The sequence below is a fragment of the Panthera tigris genome, chromosome E3, assembly GCF_018350195.1.
Source record: "Panthera tigris isolate Pti1 chromosome E3, P.tigris_Pti1_mat1.1, whole genome shotgun sequence".
Lineage (NCBI taxonomy): Eukaryota > Metazoa > Chordata > Mammalia > Carnivora > Felidae > Panthera > Panthera tigris.
Genome location: NC_056675.1, coordinates 2,208,375 through 2,232,012, shown reverse-complemented (window position 1 = coordinate 2,232,012; position 23,638 = coordinate 2,208,375). Strand labels below are relative to the sequence as shown.

Below are 23,638 nucleotides of genomic sequence, written 5' to 3'. Positions count from 1 at the left end.
GAAGGAAACCGTGAGATCTGGTATTTGCTGGAGCTCTAGGGTAAGTGACAGAGTGAGACGGAGTCAAGATCAAGGACCGTATCTGAAAGTCTGAAAGGACAGGGGCTGAGAACCTGCCAGAACTGATGGGAAAAAAAATCAGATTCAACAATCCCAGTGAGTCCCAAGGAAAAAAAAAAAAAAACCTCACCTACACACGATAGTAAAATTGCAGAAAACTGGAGGAGAGAAATTTTAAGAGCAGCCAGAGAGGAAAGATGGGTTACCTCCAGCAACAGCAACGAGGCTGACAGTGACCGCTTGGCCACGGAAGGCAGGGAACAGTGGGACGTGCTCCGTGGACAACAGCTGCAAGAAAGTAACTGCCAGATCAGAGTCTACGCTTGGCATCCGTGTATTCCGAGATACGGCATCTTAAGACTAACCAAAACTGGGGCGCCTGGGGGGCTCAGTCGGTTGAGCGTCAGACTTCGGCTCAGGTCATGATCTCACACCTCGTGAGTTCGAGCCCCCTGTCGGGCTCTGTGCCGACAGCTCAGAGCCCGGGGCCTGCTTCGGATTCTGTGTCTCCCTTTCTCCCTCTGACCCTCCCCCGCTCATGTTCTCTCTCTTTCAAAAATAAACATTAAAAACAAACAAAAAGACTAACCAAAACTGCTATTCGTATCACCAGACTCTCCTGCGGTGTCAAGATGCAGGCTCGTGGGCCCTGCTGCAGACCGCCTGCCGAAGCGGAAACGGACGGAGGGCCCTGAGACCTAGCCACGGCCAGGTGACCCTTAGAGCCTCCTGTTGGTGACGTTAGAGGGTGTGGAATAAGGTAGGGCTTTGCAAGACATTGTGCTGGACAGGCTGATGGGCGCCAAAGGCTCTGGTGTGCAGCCTGCTGGCAATGGGGAGCCACGGCAGCTTCTAGGCAGGGAAGGGACAATGACCAGGTTTAGACAGATCACTCTGGCAGGCAAAGAGAACAGACTGGAGGCAGGGAAGGTGGGTGGAAGGAAACCCATTAAAAACTGGCTGCAGGAGCCCACAAGACAGGCAGTGGACGCAACGAAGCGTCACGATGTCACAAGTGCAGTGTCCTTGCCCCATCACGACACAGCCGACCCACTGGCAGTGGACGTGCAGGTTCAGGACTCAGAGAGAAGTCTGGGCAGAAGTCCTGAGCTTGTCAGCGGGAGGGTGCTGTGTGAAGCCAGGGGAAGGACGTGGGCAGAGCAGGGGGAGAGCAGGCCGATCCACAGAACCGCGGGGACACAGCAGGTCAAGAACATGGAGTAAAGCAAGAAGCTAACACGTCAACCACCTTCTTGGTGAACGACACACCATGTCTCTGTCAGCTCTCAACAGCCTGGTGGAGCCCATCTATAACCCAGTGGGATCCCAGGACCCACCCGGGGTGCAGCGGCCTGTAGTGGTGGGGCCAGGACCTGGCCAGTGCCCCTCAGTTAAGGAGGGGAAAGGTGGAATCCATCAGGGCTGAACCATGAATGTAAAGTCTGCCCAAGACAGCACCGGCTGCTCTCCGCGGAACTGCCCAGAACAGGTCGCCCTGCCGTCCACACACGTTTCTCTCCCTCCACCAGTGTCTCTGAAGGGCACAGGCTTTCCAGAGGCCGTGAGGCCTTCACCTCTGGGGTGAACACTGGGTGTGACAAGTTTTACCAAATGCTTTTCCTGCACCTGTCGACACGAGCATGGGATTTTTCTCCATTGGCCTGTGGGTGCGACGGCTTGCGCGAACGGACGTCCAAATGCTGAGCCGGCCTTGCGCGCCTGGGACGAATCCCACTGCTTGTGGTGCACAACTCGTCTTCTACGTTGTTGGGTTCGATTTGCTCACATTTTGACGCCGCCTACCATCTATGTTCATGAGACATTGGTCTCTAGCGTTTTCTTGGAATATGTCTGGTCTGGGTGTCAGGGTGATGCTGGCCTCGTAGAACTAGCAGGAAGCGTTCCCTCTGCTCCGCCCTCTGGAAGAGATGGCAGGGAAGGACTTCTTCAAGTGTCTGGTAGAGTTCACCAGCGCACGCATCTGGGCCTGGTGCTGTCTGGGAAAGTGACGAATTACTGACTTCATTTCCTTAACTAAAGGCTTATTTATTTCTTCTTGTGTGACTTTTGGCAACTTGTTTCTTTCAAGGAATTGGTCTCATCTAGGTCACCCAACCTGTGGGCCCAAAGCTGTTCACAGTATTCCTTCACTATTCCTTTATTTTTTCAATTTCCATGGGACCTGCAGTGAGGGGCCTTTTCATTGCTGCTATTAGTGATTTGTATCCCCTCTCTTTAAGTCAGACTGGCTGGAGGCTTATCAATTTTATTGATCTCTTCAAATAATCAGTTTTTGGTTTGGATGATTTTTTCTTTTGACTTCATTCTCAATTTTAACTGATTTTGGTTCTAATTTTTATTTTCCTGCTTTAGACTTAATTGGATCTTCTTCTTCTAATCACCTAAGTAGAAACCTCTTGATTTTAGATGTTCCCTCTTTCCTAATCTCTGCATTCGATGCTGTAAACTCAGAGGGCTGAGCACTGCTTCATCCCACAAACCTTGATAAGCTGTATTTTCACTTTTATTTCGTCGGAAATATTTCTAAATTCCACCTGCAATGTCTTCTTTGACCACGCCGGCTGCTGTAGAACACCAGGACACTTACCACTGGGAGGCCAACGGGAGAATCTCTATCTTACAGATGACAAAACAGGTTCTAAGAGGAAGTGACGAGCCCAGGGTCACCCAGCCCAGAGACGGCAGAGCTAGGACTGGTGCAGCCGTGTGGCCCCCTGGGTACTGGCCTGGTGTCGCCACCGGCAGCTCTCCCTGCCTGCTCAGTAGAGACAGCAGACTCTGAATCACTACAACCTGACAGTGATCTCGGGGGTTCAGAGGCTGGGAACCTGGCCTCGATCCGACCCGGGGTCACTATCACGAGGGGCCGGGACCCAGGGCTGAATGCTCTCCTGCCCAAGCCATTGTCTCTCTGACGCCCGGGCACCCCTGGGGCACAGTGGGGTCCAAGTGGAGACCCCCAACACGTACTCCCATGAAGCACACGCCTGTCTGGCCAAGAAATCCCTCCTCAGTCGCTTCTCCAAAGCCCCCTGGGTCTGGCACTCGCACCTACCCCGGGGCAGCCTCCAAACACAGGCCGGCTCAGCGGCGGGACCAAACGCCATTTATTTTGAGTAAAAAATAAGCCTCTTCTTTAATAGTACATCAAAAGGGACTCTTCAGCCTTGCTGGTCTCACCTGGTCCTGGCCTCCCAAGAGGTCCCTCGTGCAGCCAGGCCAGGCTAGAGCTCTCTGGGTGACAGGGTCGCGAAGAAGGGCCGTAAGGGGAGGCCCGGGGAGGCTGCTGCTGGGCTGCCTCAGTAGCAGTCCGCCTCGTCCTCCCCCAGAGCGCCCACCGTGGCCAGCATGTCCTGCAGGAGCGACCGAGGGCTCTTTTCTACGCGGTCGCTGCTCTCGGCCAATGCGCCCCGAAGGCCCTCCAGGTCCATAGACCTCAGCACAGCCACCACGACCTCGGGCTCCAGGTACCCCAGTGGCTGGCCCTGATCACCTGCCTGCCACCTCTGCAGGGCGGCCTCCACAGAGGCCACCTCAGGGACACTCCCGGACCCCTGCGGGCCGCTGTAGGAAGCAGTCTGGGCCCTCAGGAAGAGGAGAAGGTCACAGGACTTCTGAGCCACGGGTCGGTCACAGTCAAACAAGGCACGAAAGGCAAACTCGAAGAGCTGCACTCGGCAGAGTGGCCGCAGGGCCTGGGCCAGTGGGCTCGGCGGGGCCGCCACGGGCGGGGTCACGGCATAGGGACAGTGGGAGCTGGGTCGGCCCAGCGTCTGCTCCAGGAACACCAGTGCCAGCTCAAGGCCCTGAGCCCGGACCTCCCAGTCCAGATCCTGGCTCGCCACCTGGAGCACCCTGGCCACAAACCGTTCCGTGTCCCTCGCCACGTCGGCGTGCCCGTCCCTCAGCCACTGGGTGAAGACGTGCATGACAGCCCTCCGGGGGAATCCCTCCGAGTCTGTGGACAGGATGTGTAGGAGCTCCGCGAGCAGGCTCTTCTGAAGGACAGAGCGAGAGACGGTGGGAGGGGAGCGCAGAAGCCAGAGCTCCTGCTGACGAGCACCTCCGGCGCGTCTGGGGGCTAGTGCTGCTTTTCCCCCGCGGCCCTCCATTCGCTCACGTATTGAAGAGGGAGGTGACCACGCCCGAGTGACAGGGGTACTTAGAAGCAGAGCCAGAGATTCAGGCGATGCGGCCGACTGGCCCCTGGCCCCAGACCACCCGTGACTGGGTGGCGACCCACTGGACCCTGGGGGTGAAGACAACAGCCGGACGTGAACTACCCGGCCTCGGGACCCACCACCTCCTACCTGCTGGCCCCCTGGGTGTTCGGGGCTGGCGGGGGTGACGCGCAGCCCCTGGCTGGAGAGCTGTCCCATGGCGGCCACTGCACTCGCACGGACGTAACTCTCAGGGTCTCGCAGGAGCTGCTCGGTGAGCTCGGGCACCTCGGAAGCGAGGAGTGCATGTCTGAAGCCGGCCTGCCCTAGGGGTCCAAGCGACCACGACCAGCTGTGACCAAAGGCTGAACTTGTACCTTCCTTCCTTCCTTCCTTCCTTCCTTCCTTCCCCAAGGGCAGCTTAGGCGGTTGGGTTCCCAAAGCCAACAGGAAACAACCAGTGTGCTCAGGCCGAGCCCGCCCTCCCGCAGCCACCCCTGAGCGCCCTACACTCACCTCCCCAGCGTCCGATCATCTGGGTCAGGAACTCGAGGCCAGAGTCCCTCACCTCCCAGCAGGGGCTGCACAGGCGCTTAGGCAGCACGGGGAGAAGATCTGCAGCGGGAGGGGCAGCTCAGGGCGGCCCAGGCCAGACCCGCCTTGCCCCGGGCTGCCCCACACCCATGACCCGCTCCGGCATCCCCGGGCAGGGCCAGGCTACCTCTTAGGAACAGCTGGGCGTGGGGATCCAAATCACTGCAGCCAGGGGTCTCAGGTGAACTCTGGAGCCACCGGAACGTGGCCTGGAAGGCCTTCTTCAGAACCTGGAGCAGGGAAAGCAGGGCTGCAGGGCCAGGACCGGTGAGGGGCGAGCTGGCCTGCCTACCTGCCCCCATCTGCCCCCGCTGTGCTCCTTCCCCTGCTCAGGGGTACAAGGAGGGACCCCAGGCTCAGGAAGAAGGAAGCACTGCGTTTCATTTTTCCAAGGCAGAAGCACCGGGCAGCGGCTGAACGGGCATCCTGGGTCACGAGACAGGACGTGGCAGCTCTCAGCAGGATGCCCCACTACCGGGGACACAGGGTTTCCGCACCAAGACCCAGAAACTCTCCAAGGCCCCCTCTCCTCAGAGGCCCAGGAACCCACCGGGCCTCTTGTCCCAGTCTCTAACTGGCCCAGTCTCTAACTGATGGAGTTTAGATCCCAAGTGCAGGGCTGCCCGGCTCTAGAGTCCTTCCGTCACAGAGAATTCTCTGCTTTCCATGGCCCATGGTCCTCACCAGCCCCGGACAGTCCCCGTGCCGCTGCCCGCCCCTCCAAACTCACTTTAAGGAGCGACTCTGGCCCCACAGAAAGCCCTGTCCCGAGCGGCCTGCAGAGGTTCTCCCCACGCGCTTCCCCCTCCTCCCCACGCTCCTCCCCCTCCCAGCCCTCCCCGCCACACCCTGTGCCTGTACCGTGGGGCTGGAGTCTGGGCTTGTGAGATATTCCAGAAGGACAGCGAACACCTGTGTCACCAGCTCTCGGGGACCTGAAACAGACAGATGAAGCACCCGACCTTCCCTTCCAGGGGCCTCCCCAGCAGAGTGTGTCAACCCAAGGAGAGCAGGGGAAAGAACCCACCGGCCAGCTGAACCCGCTGTGCCCTAGAGAAGACACAGAGGACGGCAGCCCCAGGTGCAGCTAGCGGCAGGCAAGTGGGGCCCGGTGGGGGGCGGGGGGGACCCTCTTGCTCACCTGTCCCCTGAGACAGCGTCCCCAGGAAATCGAGGGCCGCTCGCTGGACCCGCACACAGCCCACCAGGAACGCACAGAGGTGGCCCCCCGCGTCAGAGGCGGGGGTCGCCGAACCACTGCAGAGCCGCAGTATCGTCACCGTGGCGCCAAGCAGGGGCGCCTGAGGCCAGGGTGAGGGGCGCTGGGGCTGGGAGAGAGGGCAGGTCAGTGCAGGCCCGGGTCCCGCTGCTGCCGCGGACGCAGGCCGGGGCCACACTTACCAGTGGCTGCAGCAGCTCCAGGTGGGCCAGCGTCCGGCACAGGAGACCCACACAGGCCGCCTTGGAGGGGAGGAGCGTGTCCACCGTCACCGAAGCGCCCCCGGTACCGTCCAACGAGTCTGGAAGCCAAGCCAGAAGCGGCTCTCCATCAGCGGCGCCTCCCGTGTGGCCACTGCAGGCCTGGCTGCCGGCCACGGCCCTGTGGCCGTCACCCCACGCTGAAGACCAGGACCACAGCTTCCAGGCGGGTGACGTGCCCAGGGTGACACGGGCTGGCCAGACCTGGGCTCTGAGCCTGTCTGCCGGGCGCCTGAGCCGTAGAGCCCAGCTCTGCCCACAGCCCGTTCTCGGACCGATCCCACTGCTCAGGACATTCGTCTCTGCGCTCGGCACGGGGCCACCAGGCACCCCTGGGTCCCCTTCGCTAGGCCTCAACACACTGTGTGGCTGAAGCAAGACAAGTACAGCAGGGGCGGTCGCCCTGCCCCGGTCACAGAGTCTAGATGCGCCCAGTCGAGATGCCAGCGTGTGCCTGTCCTGGGTCGGGAACCAGCATGTGGTGCAGGCCCGCATAACCACCCAGCTGTTCTGGGGCCACGTGAGATGACGCCCGTGGGGGGCGAGGCTGCCCCGCTAATTCCAGGGTAGGGACACGAGAGGAGCAGCAGCCACGCGTGTGACAACAGGCTCCCCTCCACCACTTGCACAGTCAGTGGGGGCAGCGAGCCGCCTGCCCCCACACCAAGGACGTGCCCAGGACCCTCGGGGGCTGCCCTCCTGCACCCGCCCGCCCTCAGGAAGCAGCATACCTAGGAGTCCGGGGGCCTGAGCGGTGGCTTCAAGGACACAGGTCAGGGGCTGGAGGAGGACAGCAAAGGCCTGGGCCCTCAACGCCTGTGGACTGAGCACAGAGGACACGGTGAGTGCCGCTTCCCGACCCTGGGGTGAGGTGGCTACTACCCCTCTAACATCCCCAGCAAGTCTGGGGCAAAGACGCCAGTGCCGGGACTCTGGACGCTCCCTTGAGAAACAGCTTCTTTTCAAGCACTGTGACCGGCACTCAGGCCACCGGTATGCAGGCCACCAACGTGGGACCCCACAGGAGCACCTCCCCAGGCCCCAGGAACAGCCCTAGGAAGGAAGGCCTCATCACACGTGCTCCAGGGGACAGTGCCCGCTCAGGACCAAGGGACAGGAGGCCCCACCTCCCGGGAGAGTCCCTGCTGCTCTGTCTCCCAAGTCCTCGGGCTCAGGGTGGGGTGGGGGACTCAGCCAGCACACAACTCTGCCCCGGGGGCTGCCCGGTCCTCCCCTTTCAGCCACTACCTCCTCATGAATACCCGGAGAGCCTGGAGTTCAGAGCCAGGCCCACGTCAGACACACAGCCCCTCTGGCAAGTGGGTCCTGTGGTGACTTTCACCCCCAACCTGGGCCGACACGACCACCTCTCATCTGCCCACAACCCTGCAATGACCTCCTCGTTCTTCCCATCTCTGGACCCAGGCATCCTTCCCTTACCTGCAGGAAGCTGGCCAGCCGCTCCTGCCTACCGGGTCCCCCCTACTGTCCCAGGGCCCCAGCGACATGCACACCATGGCGGCCCAGGATCTACAAGCTAAGGCCGCTGGGGAAGGGAGGGAAGCAGGGGGCGGCGGAGAGAGCGGACCCTGGGTACGAACCTATCCCTGCTCTGAGCAGAGCAGCTCAGAGAGTCTGCTCTATCTCCGGGGAGCCTCTAAAGCTCGTGTCTGAAGTAGTTATTCTGTCGCTACAGCGTGCAGGAAGCCACAGCATACGGCAATGCCGCTGTAGTAACTGAAATCCCACCAGGCCACACTGCCGACGGCCACCTCTGACTCTTCTCTAGTTTCAGAAGCTCCCTGAAAGCCCCCCAGCCCCCAGGCAGGGGCTGAGACCTCTCTCTGCCAGTCCTTGCGCAAAATAAACCCCAATCCTTACCACTCCTGCAGTTTCAGGATCCCCAAAGCCAACGGCCCTGCTTGGGTGGGGCTCAGATGGCTCAGAGTCTGTGCTAAAGTCTCCCACAGGCCACAGCTGGATGAACTCAGCACCGGAGAACTGCAGAGAACCCCAGAAAGGAAGTTACTTCTCTGTCCTGTCCCACAAAGCCCGTGCAGTGTCCAGTGGGACTGCCACAGCCCCGGGGCCACGCACGCCCAGCTGAGACGGAGCCTTTCTAGGTGTGCGGGCTTTCAGACCCCCTCTGGCATTCCCTCTGCCGCCGGCGGTGGCCCCAGGTGTAACAGCCACTCTAAGGCTTCCCAAGGGAAACGAGCGCCCCTAACTCCTGCCCACTCCCAGCTGCACCCCAGGGGACTGACCGGGCCACGCTGAGGAGGAGATCCACGAGCGAGTGTGCAGCGGGGACGGGGTCTTTCTCGAGCAGAGAGGCCACAAGGGGACTCAGCCGCACCCACAGGACTTGCGTCCAAGGGTTGTGGCAGTGCCCGAAAGCGGTGGTCAGCACGTTTAGAGCCTGTGTGATCTGCGGGGTGGCTGCGGAGCGCAGGGACTCCTCAATGTGACTCGCTATCTTCTGGGCACACACTGGCCAATCACCAGTCTGCAGGCCAGGGTGTCCCTCAGCTGGACCTTGCAGAGACAAGCCCAGGACGTGCACCAGGAGCTGCCCAGCTGCCGAGGCCACAAACAGGCTGGAATCTCCCTGCAGGGAGAAGATGGTGTCAACGGCACCTGGGGTTGGGGACAGGGGCAGGGAGAGAAGAAAACGGGGTTCAGCTGGAACAGAATCCAAAGCGGCTTTAACTTCAGAGCCTCAGGGAAACAGCACGAACGCCGCAAGCCCCAGGAGGCACCGCGAGGGCCCCGCCTCCCCTCTGCTCAGAGGCAGAGGAACAGGAATGGAGATTTCCAGACCCTTGGAAGGAAGCTTTTGATTCTAATGAGTCTCAAAACCACCCGACCTGCTGGGTCTGACCTCCGAGCTGAAGCACGATGCAGCGACCTCGAAGGGCCTCTAACCGCCCCTTCTCTGCCCCCGCCCCCTGCCACCCGGCTACCTCACACGCTCCTCACAACAGCCCCGCGATAGCACAGCTGCTTTCACAGAAGAGACGAGGCCCAGCACATTGCAATGATCTCCCTGGGGCCGCAGAGGCGCGGCCAGGCCACAGGCAGGAAGCGGACCGGGCAGGGCACTCACCGCAGTCGGCCAGGAAGCACAGGGCACTGGGGTGACGCGCCAGGGAGCGCAGGCCCTGGATCCAGCCGCTGCGCACGCTGGGGGCGGTCCAGGCGGCGCCTCCGAGGGGTCCTGCCTCCCCAAAGAGCCTGGGCAGCAACTCCCCCTGCTGGGAAGCGGAGAAGGAAGCGGTGACCTGGGCGGGTTCCCGGGAGACGGGCACTTCAGAGGTGGCTTTTCTACCATTCAGGGCTGGTCGAGGCACTTCCTCGGGGAAGCTCTCTCAATCACTGCCACACGAAAAGCCCCCAGGCAGCCGTGCCTCCGGGAAGTGGCAGTGGCCACCGGCACAGCCACACCAGCCCCGGCAATGCCAGGTCTGCCTTGCAGGACACAGCTTTTGGGGCAGAACGGGGTTGTAAACAAAGGTCCATCACTCCTGTCGGTTTACTTCAGAAATCCTCGCCCTGAAAACAGAACCGCGAGCTCCATCTCCAAACGTCCACCTGTGACCGTGACATTGTGCTCACGGAGTCTCAACGGTCTCCACAGACCACCGAACTCCTGAGCTTGGCATGTGGGTCCACCAAGGCGGCCACCCTCCTCCAGGTGTCCCCCCACCCCGATGCCCCGCACACCTGCGTCAGGCCCCGCTCCCTGCACCTGTTCAAACCTTTACAACCCAGCTGCGAGCCCACTGCCCCCACAAAGCTGACACCCACCCCCGCAAGCCGGCAGTGGCTAACTCCCCACTCAAGCTCCACTGGCTTAGGGACACGTACGGTACAATCACACACCGTCCTACACTTCCTACCACGGGCATCACATCCTCGTTCACTCCTGGGTTTCCACACGACACAACGGAAGCCTGATGCTGCCTCTTACGAACAGAGCTGTTCGCTGGAGCAGTTATTCACTCTGAGCCTCTCCTACCCCCGCAGAAGAAATGTGGTCAAGGCCTGCGCCCTGCCTGGGCCACAGGGCGTCCTGCTCAACGATGGCCGACCCTCAAGGTACAGGAACCGTCCAATCACCTCAGACTCCAGGATAAGGGACAAGACTCAGAGACAGATTCCAATCCCCTAAGGCTAAGAGTCTAATTCTATGATGGCCGCGGGCCCCAGAGGGGCGCCACTGACGGCGGACCTGCGGTCACCCAAGGGGGACCCTCCTACAGGTACAGCCCCTCCCCAGGGTAGATCGTAGCCAACGGGCGGCACAAAGACTCTGCCACCCCCTTCCATGCATCGTCGGTCTGTAGGTTCCCCGCCTAGACGCTGGCCCCCGCTGAGCAGCTGGCTGACCAGGAGCCCGTGGGGCTGTGAAGGGGCAGCTGACAAAGGGACAGGAGGCCAGCCCAGTGCTGCGGGCCCAGCAGACAGGAGGGCAGCCTTTCGCTGCCGACTGAGAGCCCGCACCCGGCCTGGGCCCCTCGTCCCTGCTTACAGCCAGCAGCAGACTCTCTAGGGTCTAGTGTGAGTTCTGCCCCTTCTGTGGGGTTCTCGCACTAAGCCCCCCGGCATTCCCTTGTCTAGGAAATAGAGATAAAGGGTGCTGATCTGCTGACTGGCCAGGGCTCCTCGGATGAAATGAAAGTGACCTCGCAAACCCTGAAGAGCTGTCTAAGCTTCAAGCTCTGCGGGCACGTGAGGGTTACCGTACGATCCCACGAGAACAGCAGAGGCGCGCCCCGGAACACTGTGGTGGGTCCCACGGCGGGCCGGTCGGTGCCGGGCTGTGCCTCTCGGGAGACCACATCGCCCAAGTGAGCAGCGTCCGAGAACGGCACCCAGAGTTACTGAGAGGACACATCCCTCCCCGCTACTGTCCCCTCTTCGAGCGACTCCATCCCGGCATGGCCTCCCCGGGGCCCTTCACACACTGCGCCACAGGAAGCTGGTGAGCCTTCAGGTGAGCCGTGAGGCTCCGAGGAGCCAGGGGTGCCGGCACAGGGCCAGACAGGCGTATGGCAGGCATCGCCTCACAAACCCCACTGTGCCCACCCGGGACTGTGAAGAGCTGTTGGACGCACAGCTGGGGCGGGGGGGGGGGGGGGGCGGCTCTCCAAGCCCCCTGCCTTATTACTCAGTAGAAATCCTCACTAGGCCCTCATTCATCCGTCCCACAGGACTAAGTGCTGGACAGATGCTCTCGGTTAAGCCTCGTGACGGTCTACATGACACGCACAGCTCTCCTTCCGTCACAGGAAGACACTGAGGCTCGGAGGGCAGGTGTCAGAGCTGAGTCAACCCCAGCTCTGTGTTACTTCAAAAACTCTACCCCTTCACCCCGTCATTCCCGGTCAGTTTTTCAAAGAAGGATTACGCTCAGGAAAAAAATCCCGTGGTGCACGTCAAAACACGGGGCAAGCCACGTCTCAGAGACCCAAGGGTCACGACAGCCGCCGCTGCTCTGTGCGCCTGCAGAAGAAAGCCGTGTACTTCCCGGCGGGCCTCTCGGTGGGAGGGCCCAGGCTCACCTGAAGGTACTGGAAGCAATCTTCCTGGGCTGCAAGCATGCCCGCGAGGCGGAGCGAGAAGGCGAGGACTCTGGGACTCAGGTCCTGGGGCTTCAGCACGTGGCAGAGCAGCCCCAGCAGGCAGGGGTTCTCCTGTAACAACAGCAGGCTGGACCCTGCAGGCGGGCCCGGCCGGGCAGAGTGTCACTGAGGCCCAGTGATCAACTCTCCCTCGAGGCCGGTTCTTCGGGCGACCCCCAGACCTCCTCTCCCGCGGCCGGATTTAATAATCGCACTGGGCTAAAGTATTTGCAATGACCGCAACAAAGGAGTCGGCGCTTCAACGCGGCGAGAGGGCACAGACCAGACGGCCGTCACCTCGGACACAGGGGAGGGGCGAGGACCAGCAAACCCGAAGGCGATCTATCTTGCTGATTACAAAAAGGAATGCAAGTTAAAGCAGAAGACCGTCTCTACCTCTCGAATGGATACTTTTTTCTTAAACCAAGAGCACTCAATGTGAGGAAGGACAACGAAGACATCTGAGACGTCTACTCGGCCACGCTGCTGTCCAGAAGCGCCGAGACGGGGAAAGGGAACTGTGGGGCAAAGGCGGGCAGTTTCCGGTTGGGAGGCCCTGGCTGAAATAACTACCAGAGAATGTGATTCAGTAAGAATGAAAGAGAACAGCGTGAAGATTAGAGAAGCACGAATCACAGAAACCAGTAAACACGTGGGCAAATCTAAAAAGCGCCGATTTAAAGGGGATGGAGAACCATCTATCATGCTAATGGTCAAAAGAAAGCTGGAGTAGCCATACTCATATCAGACAACCCAGATTTCACAATAAACACGCAACAAGAAATGAAGGGCATCATATTGTAATGAAGGAGTCTATCCACCAAGAAGATCTAACAACTGTGAATATTTACAACACGAAGCACCCAAATATGTAAATCAATTAATCACAAACATAAAGAAACTTGTTGATAATAGTACCGTAACAGCAGGGGACTTCAACACCCCACTTCCAGCAAAGGACAGATCATCTAAACAGAAAATCAACAAGGGAACAATGGCTTTGAATGACACACTGGACCAGATGGACTTCACAGATATATTCAGAACATTTCATCCTAAAGCAGCAGAATATACATTCTTCTCCAGTGCACATGGAATGTTCTCCAGAATAGATCACATACTGGGACACAAATCAGCCCTTAAGTAAAAAAAGATCGAGATCATACCTTGCCTATTTTCAGACCACAGTGCTGTGAAACTCGAGATCAACCACAAGAAAAAATTTGGAAAGACCATGAATACTTGGAGACTAACGAACATCCTACTAACGAATGAATGGGTTAAACAAGAAATTAAAGAGGAAATTAAAAATTACATGGAAGCCAATGAAAATGAAAACACGACAGCCCAAAACCTTTGGGATGCGGCAAACGCGGTCATAAGAGGGTAGTATATAGCAATCCAGGCCTTCCTAAAGAAGGAAGAAAGGTCTCAAAGACACAACATGACCTTACATATAAAAGAGCTAGAGGGGCGCCTGGGTGGCTCAGTCGGTTGAGCGGCCGACTTCGGCTCAGGTCATGATCTCGCGGTCCGTGAGTTTGAGCCCCGCGTCGGGCTCTGTGCTGGCAGCTCGGAGCCTGGAGTCTGTTTCCGATTCTGTGTCTCCCTCTCTCTGACCCTCCCCTGTTCATGCTGTCTCTCCCTGTCTCAAAAATAAATAAAAAAACGTTTAAAAAAAAAATTTAAAAAAAAAAATAAATAAATAAATAAAAGAGCTAGAAAAAGAGGTACAAACAAAGCCCAAACCAGCAAAAGAAAGAAGGGAAATAATTAGAGCAGAAATCAATGATACAGAAATAAAAAACGAAACAAAACAAAACAAAAACAGAACGGACTGATGAAACCAGGAGCTGGCTCTTTGAAAGAATTGACAAAATGGATAAAAACCCCTAGCCAGATTGATCAAAAAGAAAAAGGAAAGGACCCAAATAAATAAAATCATGAATGAAAGAGGAGAGATCACAACCAACACAGCAGAAATAAAAACAGTAATAAGAGAATACTATGAACAATTATACGCCAACAAACTGGGCAATCTGGACAAATTGGACAAATTCCTAGAAACATATACACTACCTAGAAACAGGAAGAAATAGAAAATTTGAACAGACCCATAACCAGTAAAGAAATTGAATCAATAATCAAAAATCCCCCAACAGACAAGAGTCCAGGGCCGGATGGCTTCCCAGGGGAATTCTACCAAACGCTTAAAGAAGAGTTAACACCTATTCTCTTGAAGCTGTTCCAAAAATAGAAATGGAAGGGAAACTTCCAAACTCATTCTATGAAGCCAGCATTACTTTGATTCCAAAACCAAAGACCCTACTAAAAAGGAGAACTACAGACCAATTTCCCTGATGAATATAGATGCAAAAATTCTCAACAAGATACTAGCAAACCGGATCCAACAATACATTAAAAGAATTATTCATCATGATCAAGTAGGATTTATTCCTGGAATGCAGGGCTGGTTCAATATCTGCAAACCAATCAATGTGACACATCACATTAGTAAAAGAAAGGATAAGAACCACATGATCCTCTCAACAGATGCAGGAAAAGCTTTTGACAAATTACAGCATCCTTTTTCATAAAAACCCTCAAGAAAATAGGGATCGAAGAATCATACCTCCAGATCATAAAGGTCATATACGAAACACCCACCACTAACATCATCCTCAATGAGGAAAAATGGAGAGCCTTCCCACTAAGGTCAGGAACACGACACGGATGTCCACTCTCACCACAGTTATTCAACACAGTGTTGGAAGTCCTAGCCTCAGCAATCAGACAACACAAAGAAATAAAAGGCATCCAAATCGGCCAGGAGGAAGTCAGACTTTCACTCTTTGCAGACAACATGATACCCTATACGGAAAGCCCAAAAGTTTCCACCTAAAAACGGCTAGAACTGATCCATGAATTCAGCAAAGTCGCAGAATATAAAACGAATGCACAGAAATCGGTGGTATTTCTATACACCAATAATGAAGGAGCAGAAAGAAATCAAGAATCGATCCCATTTACAATTGCACCAAAACCCATAAAATACCTAGGAATAACCTAAGAGATGAAAAATCTATACACCAAAAACTACAAAAAGCCTATGAAAGAAACTGAGGAAGACACAAAACAATGGAAAAACATCCCATACTCATGGATAAGAACAATATTGTTAAAATGTAAATACTACCCAAAGCAACCTACATATTCAATGCAATCCCTATCAAAATAACACTAGCATTCTTCTCAAAGCTAGAACAAACAATTCTAAAATTTGTATGGAAACAGAAAAGACCCCAAATAGCCAAAGCAATCCCGAAAAAGAAAACCAAAGCTGGAGGCATCACAATTCTGGACTTCAATCTGTGTTACAAAGCTGTAAGCATCAAGACAGTATGGTACTGGCACAAAAACAGACACACAGAGAAATGGAACAGAATAGAGAACCCAGAAATGGACCCACAAACATATGGCTAACTTATCTTTGACAAAGCAGGAAAGAGTATCCAGTGGAAAAAAGTCTCTTCAGCAAATGGTGCTGGGAAAACTGGACAGCGACATACAGAAGAAAGAACGTGGACCACACGAGACACAAACTGAAAATGGGTAGAAGACCTGAACAGAAGACAGGAAGCCATCAGAATCCTCGAGGAGAACACAGGCAACAACCTCTCCGACCTCAGCCATAGCAACTTCTTACTCAACACGTCTCCGGAGGCAAGGGAAACAAAAACAAAATGAACTACTGGGACCTCATCAAGATAAAGAGCTTCTGCACAGCAAAGGAAACAATCAGCAAAACTAAAAGGCAGGAACCGACAGAATGGGAGAAGATATTTGCAAATGACGTATCAGATAAAGGGTTACTATCCAAAATCGAAAAAGAACTTATCAAACTCAACACCCAAAAAACAAATAATCTGGTGAAGAAATGGGCAAAAGACATGAATAGACACTTCTCCAAAGAAGACATCCAGATGGCCAACCAACACATGAAAAAATGCTCAACATTACTCATCATCAGGGAAATACAAATCAAAACCACAATGAGATACCACCTCACACCTGTCAGAATGGCTAAAATTAACAACTCAGGAAACAACAGATGCTGACGATGATGTGGAAAATGGGAACCCTCTTGCACCGTTGGTGGGAATGCAAACTGGTGCAGCCACTCTGGAAAACAGTGTGGAGGTTCCTCAAAAAATTAAAAACAGAACTACCCTATGACCCAGCAATGGCATTACTAGGTATTTATCCAAAGGATACAGGAGTGCTGATTCAAAGGGGCAAAGGTACCCATGTTTATAGCAGTGCTATTGACAAGAACCGTATGGAAAAAGCCCAAATGTGCGTCGACTGATGAATGGATAGAGAAGATGTGGTTTATACATACAGTGGAATATTACTCGGCAGCGATCAAAAAGAATGAAATCTTGCCATTTGCAACAACGTGGATAGAACTAGAGTGTATTATGCTAAGCAAATTAAGTCAGAGAAAGATAAATACCATATGGTCCTACACATGTGGAATTTAAGATACAAACCAGATGAACGTTAGGAAAGGGAAGTAAAAATAATATAAAAACAAAGACGGAAACAAACTACAAGAAGTTCTTAAATATAGAGAACAAACTGAGGGTTGCTGGAGGGGAGGTGGGTAGGTGATGGGCTAAATGGGAGAAGGACATTACGGAGGACCCTTGCTGGGATAAGCACTGGGTGTTGTATGTAACTGATGAATCAGTAAATTCTATTCCTGAAATTATTATTACGCTATATGTTAACTAACTTGGATTTAAATTTTAAAAAATAAATAAAATGTATATGCTTTAGAATATCAGAAAAAAAGCACCAACTGTAAAAATTTTAAATAAATAACTTTTGACAGGGGTTACAACAAGGTGGAATCAGAATACCAGACAACAATAAAAAAGAGGCTTGTGCTTGGCTGGCATTCAAGTGCCCTGAAATCCTTGTGTTGTTGGAACAGAAGATGGAGATTCTAGTTAACTTTTGACTTTTTACATCCAGTTTGTGGGGGAGGTAACTGCAAACGAACAAAAGTGGAATGCATAACTTCCAAACCAAAAAAAGAAAAACTTAAAAACGAAAGCTTTATTAATCCAATGGAGAGGAAAAAAGGAGGAAAAAAGAAACAAAGACAAGGCCTCGTAATTAATGAAAAATACGAGAGAAGATAGTCCCAACGTAACAATAAGCTAAACAAACGAAGCAGACTGTCTGTTAAAAGAGCTGCTCATCTTCAGTTAAGAACCAGGCCGGCAGCATGGTGCTTACGAGAAGCAAGGAAGCGGCACACAAAGGATGGGCTTACGGCGTCGCAGGTGCTGCCAGTTCCCGCTTTCGAAGAGTTGCCGCGGCAAGAGAACATCGGACAAACCTGACTTTGAAACGAAAAGCATTATCGGTGCTTCAGGGAAAAAGTCATTGGTCAAAGGGGGAACAGACTAAGGCTGCGCGTACCTAGGCTAACTTCACAGTGTGCAAAGGGAAAAACAGACGTCAAAGACAAATGGTTGAACCCACCATCTCAGGGTAGGGTCTTCACCTCTGTCCGGAAACAAGCAAGCATACCGATTGGCAGGAAGACAGCAGGCTTGAACGTAGACGTGACTAAGGAGCCAGCGTGGGGCCAGTTCTCTGATCGTGTGGAGCAACAAGGACCACAGAACACAGGCCGGGGGGCCAGGGCGGGGGGGGGGGGGGGGGGCAAGTGAACTGCTACTGGGCACCAAGTTTCTCTTAAGGAGACGACAATGCTGCAGAATTACACCATGGCAATGAGTGCACCGCCCCGTGCGTGATTTCACTAAAAACCAATCAATTACACACGTTGAGTCAATTCCATGGTACGTAAATTGTATCTCAAAGAAACCTGTCCAGGGGCTCAGTCAGTTGAGCGTCCCACTCAGGTCACGATCCCGGGGTTGTGGGGTTGAGCCCCACATTGGGCTCCCTCGCTGAGTGTGGATCCTGCTTAAGATTCTCTTTCTCCCTCTCCCCCACTTGTGCTCTCTCTCTAAAAAAAAAAAAAATTTTTTAATAACAAATAAAGAAACCTGTCTAAAAGTAACTTGCAAACTCTGACTACAAACAAGGTCACAACTGAGGACTCTACAAATACCAGAAACAGCAGCATATACGGAAATCTACAGAACGTCTGGGAAAACTGTACTCTGCCGTGATAAAAGCCTCCATACAAAGGAATCAAAACATAAATATTTTCTAAGTCCAATGAAATAAATTAGAAATCAATAATAAAAACACTGAAAAAAGTCCATATTGTAAATCTAAAAAATTACCCTTTTAAATGATTTGTGCATGAAGAATAAATATCTCAGTACAAAGTATTAAATATTTGGAAATAAATTACAGCAAAAGTAATTTTGAAGGACGCAGCTAAAATGATGCCTTCAGAAAAGTGTGTAGCCTCAGGTGCATATATTAAAAAACAAGAAAGGCTTAGATATTCAACTCAAAAGAGAGTAAAAGTGCAGGATAAACCAAAGTAACAAATAGAAATTAATGGTGTGGGATCTACTCTAAGGCAATGACCAGCCAAGAGATCAAACATCTGCGTGAAAAGACGTGCATGCGAAGAAGCCATTACGGCATTATTTATGATAAGGAGCCTGAGAAACACAACCACCTAACAGCAGTGGTGTGATTATACCCATTATGGTCCATGCACACAGGGAATGCCACATGGTCAATAAAATCAACGTGTTCCACAGAGAAAATGCCCTCTGCAATGGTTAACAGAGAAAAAGCACGACACTGAATTGTATTTACAGTGTGACTTCATTTTTATAAGAAAAATGCAGCTGGGGGCACCTGCGTGTCTCAGTCAGTTAGCATCCGCCTTCAGCTCAGGTCATGATCTCGAGGTTCACGGGTTCAAGCCCCACGTCAGGCTCTGTGCTGACAGCTCAGAGCCTGGCACCTGCTTCTGACCCTGTGTCTCCCTCTCTCTGCCCCTCTCCCACTTGCTCTCTCTCAAAAATAAACATTAAAAAATTAAAAAAAGAAAACAGAAAAATACAGCTGTATGACGTCAGGAAAAAAGGCTGGAAGGAAATTAACCAAGTTGCCGGTGGTTTAATTTGCCTCTTGACGGCTTTGTGTTGCTCAAGGTTTAAAGCATACGTATTCATTTCATAATAAGAAAAGATTTCTTCAAACAAGTAAGTGCAATGAGAACAAAGTAAGTTTGTCTATGCCCTCTGCAGCCCTCTAGCGTGAAATGGACAAGAGGAGGCCTGAATCAGGGCTGGAAGCAGCCTAACAACGTCAAGATCAAGTTCTCCTGCTCATTCACTCAAGCTTCACCTGGACGTATTCCCAACCAGCCAGGTGGAATCCCCAGGATGGGAAGGAAGGGAGCCAGATGGACACCCCTTCCCCTGGACAGGGGAGTCCCATGCACCATCTGGCCTCTAGGCAAAAAGACAACAGCAGCACCCTCCACCTTACCGGCTTCAGTGATGGTTTTAAACCAGTCCAGCAGCTTCTCCAAACAGGTGTCATCTGTCACGGGCTGCCTGGGGTCTGCCAGAACGGAACAGAGAGCCGGGAGGAGTTGGGAGCACTCTGGGTCCATGATAAGGCTGGAGAGTCCTGCAAAGAAAAGGTCAGGGCCAGGTCCCGCCCACCCTAATCACAGGCAGCCCCGGTGTCCGCTCAGGCCCCAGAACTTTCACAGCAGGCCAGGCGCTGCAGGACCACAATCCTCCGAGGGAGCTGCCAGGGTGGTACTGGGAGGTGTTCCAGAGCAGGCAGGGGCCCTGAGTTCTGGCCGCCCTGGTTGGAAAGGAGTCTGGTGTAAACCACGAGGTCTCAGGTGCTGAGTCTGCCAACCCTGGACTCTGGTGGGAGGGGAACGGCTGGATGCTCACCCAAACTGCCCGTGGGCCAGTCTGGGGTGCGTGCCTCCTGGCGCTAGCCGCGCGGACAGGGGAAGAGCGTCTCTCTCTCCCGGGGTCAGCGAGTCTGTAACCGACACCCCCGCAGCCAGCAGTGTGCAGAGAGGAAGGCGCTCCGTCCCGGGTCCGTCTCTCCCGGGCCGGGGTGTGCACCTGCGTGTCCCGTCTGGGAGGGGACGGGGAGCCCGGCGGTCATGCGGTCAGGGAGGGTTCTCTCGGGAGCTGGGGGCGGTCAGGGGCTCGGTCGCAGCCGGAAGTGGGTCTGTCTGTCCGTCCCCGGTGAGGCTAGGTCCCTGAGAAGGGAGCCCTCCCTGCGGACCCCGCTGCCGCGCCGGTCACCGGCCTCCCGAAGGGCCCGGAGGGAGCACGAGGCGGCGGCCGCGGCCCGGCTGGCCCCAGGATGCTCCAGGGTCCCCAGCCCCTCTTCCCGACTCCGCCGGGTCCGCCACCCCTCCCCGGTAACGCCCCTCACCAGCTCCGCGTCCCTCCGTCCGCCTCAGGCCCCGCCCCGGGCCGCGCCACTTGCCGGATCTGGAGGGGGCGCCCGCAGAGTCGGCGGCCGGGGAGAGCGTGAAAGTCCCCGAAAGGCCACCCGGGAGCCCCGGGAGAAAAGACCTCAAGCTCAGAAGCCCTCAGACAGGCCGGCGCCAATCCGGTGACCCCCGACCCATCACCTTCGCAGGAACGCTCGGTGGTACGCGCCCTAGCGCCCGGCGGGCATCGCGCCAGAAGGCGGGACTTCCGGCGGAAGGAGCGAGGCTATGGCCGGAAGAGGCGTGGCCTCGCCCGCCTGGATACTCTGTCTGGGCGTGCAGGAGGCGTGCAGGTGCCGGAAGGGGCATCCTCATCCTTAAGGCGAAGACAGTGTCCTTTGGCCTCACAACTGAGCCCTCAGGGCCCATTAGCTGTGTGCCAGAGGTTCTCAAAGCCAGTGGATAAAACCCAGTTTCATCTTCTCTTAGCGTCAGTGTTTCAGCACGATTTGGGGGGAAACACCAGGTATGTGTTAGAATATAGAGAGCAAAATTCCTACGGGTACTGAAATAAAAAGGAATTTTAAAAACATCGACTTCTATGGGTAATCACTTCGGACACCCCGCCCCTTAGAAGCACTTGGGTGAAAAGGTTTGAACTACACAGTTTTCCCCGAATTGTGATTCCTCATTGTAAAAAAGGGGATACTCCTATTTGCACGATCGAGCAGTTGTTGGGGAACAGCATCTTAACAGTAGCACTGTGCTCAGTGCTTCACTTAATATAAGCTCGGATGGAAAGAGCCCAAATGATCATCCACGGATGAATGGATAAAGAAGATGTGCCATATATATACACACACACAAACAATGGGGTATTACTTGGCAATCAGAAAGAATGAAATATTGCCATGTGCAACTACGTGGATGGAACTAGAGGGTATTATACTAAGCGAAAGTAGTCAGCGAGAGAAAGACAAATATATGACTTCATTCATATGAGGACTTTAAGACACAGGACAGATGAACATAAGAGAGGAAGCAAAAATAATATAAAAACAGGGAGGGGGACAAAACAAGAGACTCTTAAATATGGAGAACAGAGGGTTACCGGAGGGGTTGTGGGAGGGAGAATGGGCTAAGTGGGTAAGGGGCACTGAGGAATCTACTCCTGAAATCATTGTTGCACTATATGCTAATTTGAAAGTAAATTTAAAAAAACAAAATTAAATGCACCCACTAAAAAAAAAAAAATAAGCTCGCATGATTCTGCCCTAACCTCAGGAGGGTGGGTACTGTCACCATCCGCCCAGATGAGGAAACTGAGGTGCATAGAGGCGAACTCCTAAGGTCTTATAGCCAGTGGGCTGGCACGGCTGACATCTGAACCTAGGCATTCTGACTCCAGAGCTGAATACCAGATTATACAGGCCCACAATTTCTTGCCTGAAACTTCTGGGGACACATGGGTCAGAATTCATAATTGTTCACACTTAAAGAGAACCTATGTGGTGCATGTACAGTGTGTGAGATTACAATCCCAGCAGGGTTTGATGCAGTACACCGTATAATGTGTTAAAAGTTCCGCGGTCACATTAATATACACTCCAGGTGGAATAAACAACCATAAATAGTCTCAGCTCAGACTTTTGTCAACAAATGAGTTCAGGTCAGAACAGTTTTGCCAACCAATGAATTCTGAAAGGCTTTCAAAAGTTTTCCGAATTCAGAACAGCAGATAAAAAGCCGTGGACATGTACTGTCTCTGTAACTAAATGAGAGGAGGTAAGTGAAAAACAGAATCAGGAAGGGCAGGGGGACTGTGGAGCTCCAGGAGTGGAGCGGGGGGTACAGGGGTATAGGTAGTTAAGGTAGCAAAAGCTTTTGTCCTCCATGTGGGCAATACCTCGAGGAAATAAATGGAAGTTGTTAAGATAAGCAGTTCAGTTTCTCGTGCTGCTGGGGAGACAGCCTCTGAACCAGTTCAGGTTCTCTGTGCCGGTGGGGGGCCACACCCCCTTTGTGTACAAGTGAGGACACTGACGAGAAGAGAGCCATGAACCTGTACTACATGTTGGTGCCAGAACTAGACCAGTAATAATCTGCCAGCATTTCGGCTACAACACGCTACAGTGGGTGAGGACTCATTCATCTGTTCACCCCACCAAGAGAAGTGTCACACTGCACTCATTCTGGAAGGGGCAACTGTTCTCTAAGCACTTTACAGATATCGACTCAGTTGATTCTCACAACAACCCATTTATCAACATTTGTGGAAACAGCAGCACAGAAAAGTTATAAGGACTCCCCGGACACCACATACATAGTGAGCACCTGCTCTGTGCCAGCCCCTGTTCCAAGGGATGGAAAAAAGGCCGTGAACAAAACCAAGCCCCTGCCCCAGAGAGCTTACATTCTGGACATGGAACGCTCTTGTAGATGATAGAGGTCAGGTGGCTGGAAAAAGAAAGCAGGGTGAGGGGACAGAGTAGGTGCCCTTGGACACCTGTATAAAGGAGCAAGAAAAAGCATACTTGCTAATAATTTCAATAAACTCTGGAGCCAGTGTTCCTAAAGATCTTCATGATGCCCACTGAGTTGCAGCGCAAACGCAGTATTTTTATTGTCGTGGGGCTACTACATCAGAACCCTGGAGCTTAAGATAGAGATCAGGGAGGATAATTTTCTGAACGCCGGGTGTCCAGAACTAGCAGCCTGCACAAGCTCCTTGTCCCTTTTAGCGTTAACCTAGTAAACAGCAGCATCCTGCTCTGTGACTGGCGCACAGGCTTGTCGCGGAGCCTCCACGAGAGAAGGCGGGGGACGCACTCCGGGAACCGTTAAGCGCGTTCCCGGGGCTTCAGCCCCGCGGGGCTCTGAGCCTCGCCCCTCTGGGCGCGCTGCGGGTCGGCCCTCGGGCTTCCCGGCGCACGCGCAAGGTCGGCCGGGTTCTCGGGCGCCGGCCACATCCGGGGCTGTGCGGGCGGCGCGGTTACCATGGCAGCGGGGTCGCGGCAGGCGCGCGGGCAGGGAGGTCCGGAGGCTGCGGGCAGCTGGGCCGCCGGCGGAGCCGCACAGCCGGACAATCGCGCCCGCAGCGCCGAGGGGCGGCCGGGCGGCGCCGCAGCCATGTCACTGGGCACCGCGGATCCGGCCTCGGAGACGGTAAGCGCGGGCGGGCCTCCTCGCTCCCTCCAGCTCGCCGGCTCTCGGGGCCAGGCGCGGTCCGGAGGAAGGGGCACACGGCCGGAGGCCGCCGGGTGACAGCTGCCATT

The 23,638-nt window shown here is 54.3% G+C and overlaps 2 protein-coding genes across 20 annotated transcripts in view; one reads left to right on the top strand and one right to left on the bottom strand.

Annotated features, from left to right (window-relative positions):
* Positions 1-594: 594 nt before the first annotated feature.
* BRAT1 (BRCA1 associated ATM activator 1) lies at positions 595-23,426 on the bottom strand. 9 transcript variants are annotated; one of them, XR_006212717.1, is made up of 15 exons: positions 20,044-20,356; positions 19,442-19,585; positions 11,879-12,033; positions 9,421-9,568; positions 8,579-8,951; positions 8,196-8,315; positions 7,046-7,137; positions 6,237-6,355; positions 5,977-6,163; positions 5,697-5,770; positions 4,963-5,065; positions 4,758-4,856; positions 4,392-4,567; positions 3,262-4,079; positions 595-1,979 (listed from the first exon to the last, which is right to left on the bottom strand). XR_006212717.1 is itself a non-coding variant. In XM_042972552.1 (14 exons), exons 2-14 carry the CDS (start codon positions 19,566-19,568, stop codon positions 3,381-3,383), a joined length of 2,472 nt encoding a protein of 823 aa, XP_042828486.1. In that variant the 5' UTR covers positions 19,569-19,585; positions 23,360-23,426; the 3' UTR covers positions 3,171-3,380. The 9 variants fall into 9 exon arrangements, 8 of the variants coding, with proteins under 8 accessions (XP_042828486.1, XP_042828485.1, XP_042828488.1 ...); XM_042972552.1 differs by lacking the exons at positions 595-1,979; positions 20,044-20,356 and adding an exon at positions 23,360-23,426 and having other exon boundaries at positions 3,171-4,079; XM_042972551.1 differs by lacking the exons at positions 595-1,979; positions 20,044-20,356 and adding an exon at positions 20,363-20,662 and having other exon boundaries at positions 3,171-4,079.
* IQCE (IQ motif containing E) overlaps positions 23,272-23,638 on the top strand; it is a 41,872-nt gene continuing 41,505 nt past the window's right edge. For 10 of the 11 annotated variants that reach the window (XR_006212720.1, XM_042972557.1, XM_042972561.1 and 7 more), the window contains exon 1: positions 23,272-23,528. Coding sequence is in view for 7 of the 11 variants with exons in the window: in XM_042972557.1 (XP_042828491.1) it covers positions 23,361-23,528 (168 nt within the window). In the remaining 4 variants the exon portion in view is untranslated. The remainder of the gene's footprint in view (positions 23,529-23,638) is intronic. The other variant, XM_042972563.1, reaches the window with a different exon arrangement.

Bases quoted from the DNA above. Each gene is read 5' to 3' on its own strand.
- BRAT1 (XM_042972547.1), bottom strand. From the start codon at position 20,086: ATGACCGCCGGGCTCCCCGTCCCCTCCCAGACGGGACACGCAG. The intron at 5,066-5,696 runs GTACAGGCACAG...TCCCTGCTCCAG, and splicing joins GCCCAGACTCCAGCCCCACG to GTTCTGAAGAAGGCCTTCCA. The intron at 4,568-4,757 runs GTGAGTGTAGGG...TTGGACCCCTAG, and splicing joins GATGATCGGACGCTGGGGAG to GGCAGGCCGGCTTCAGACAT.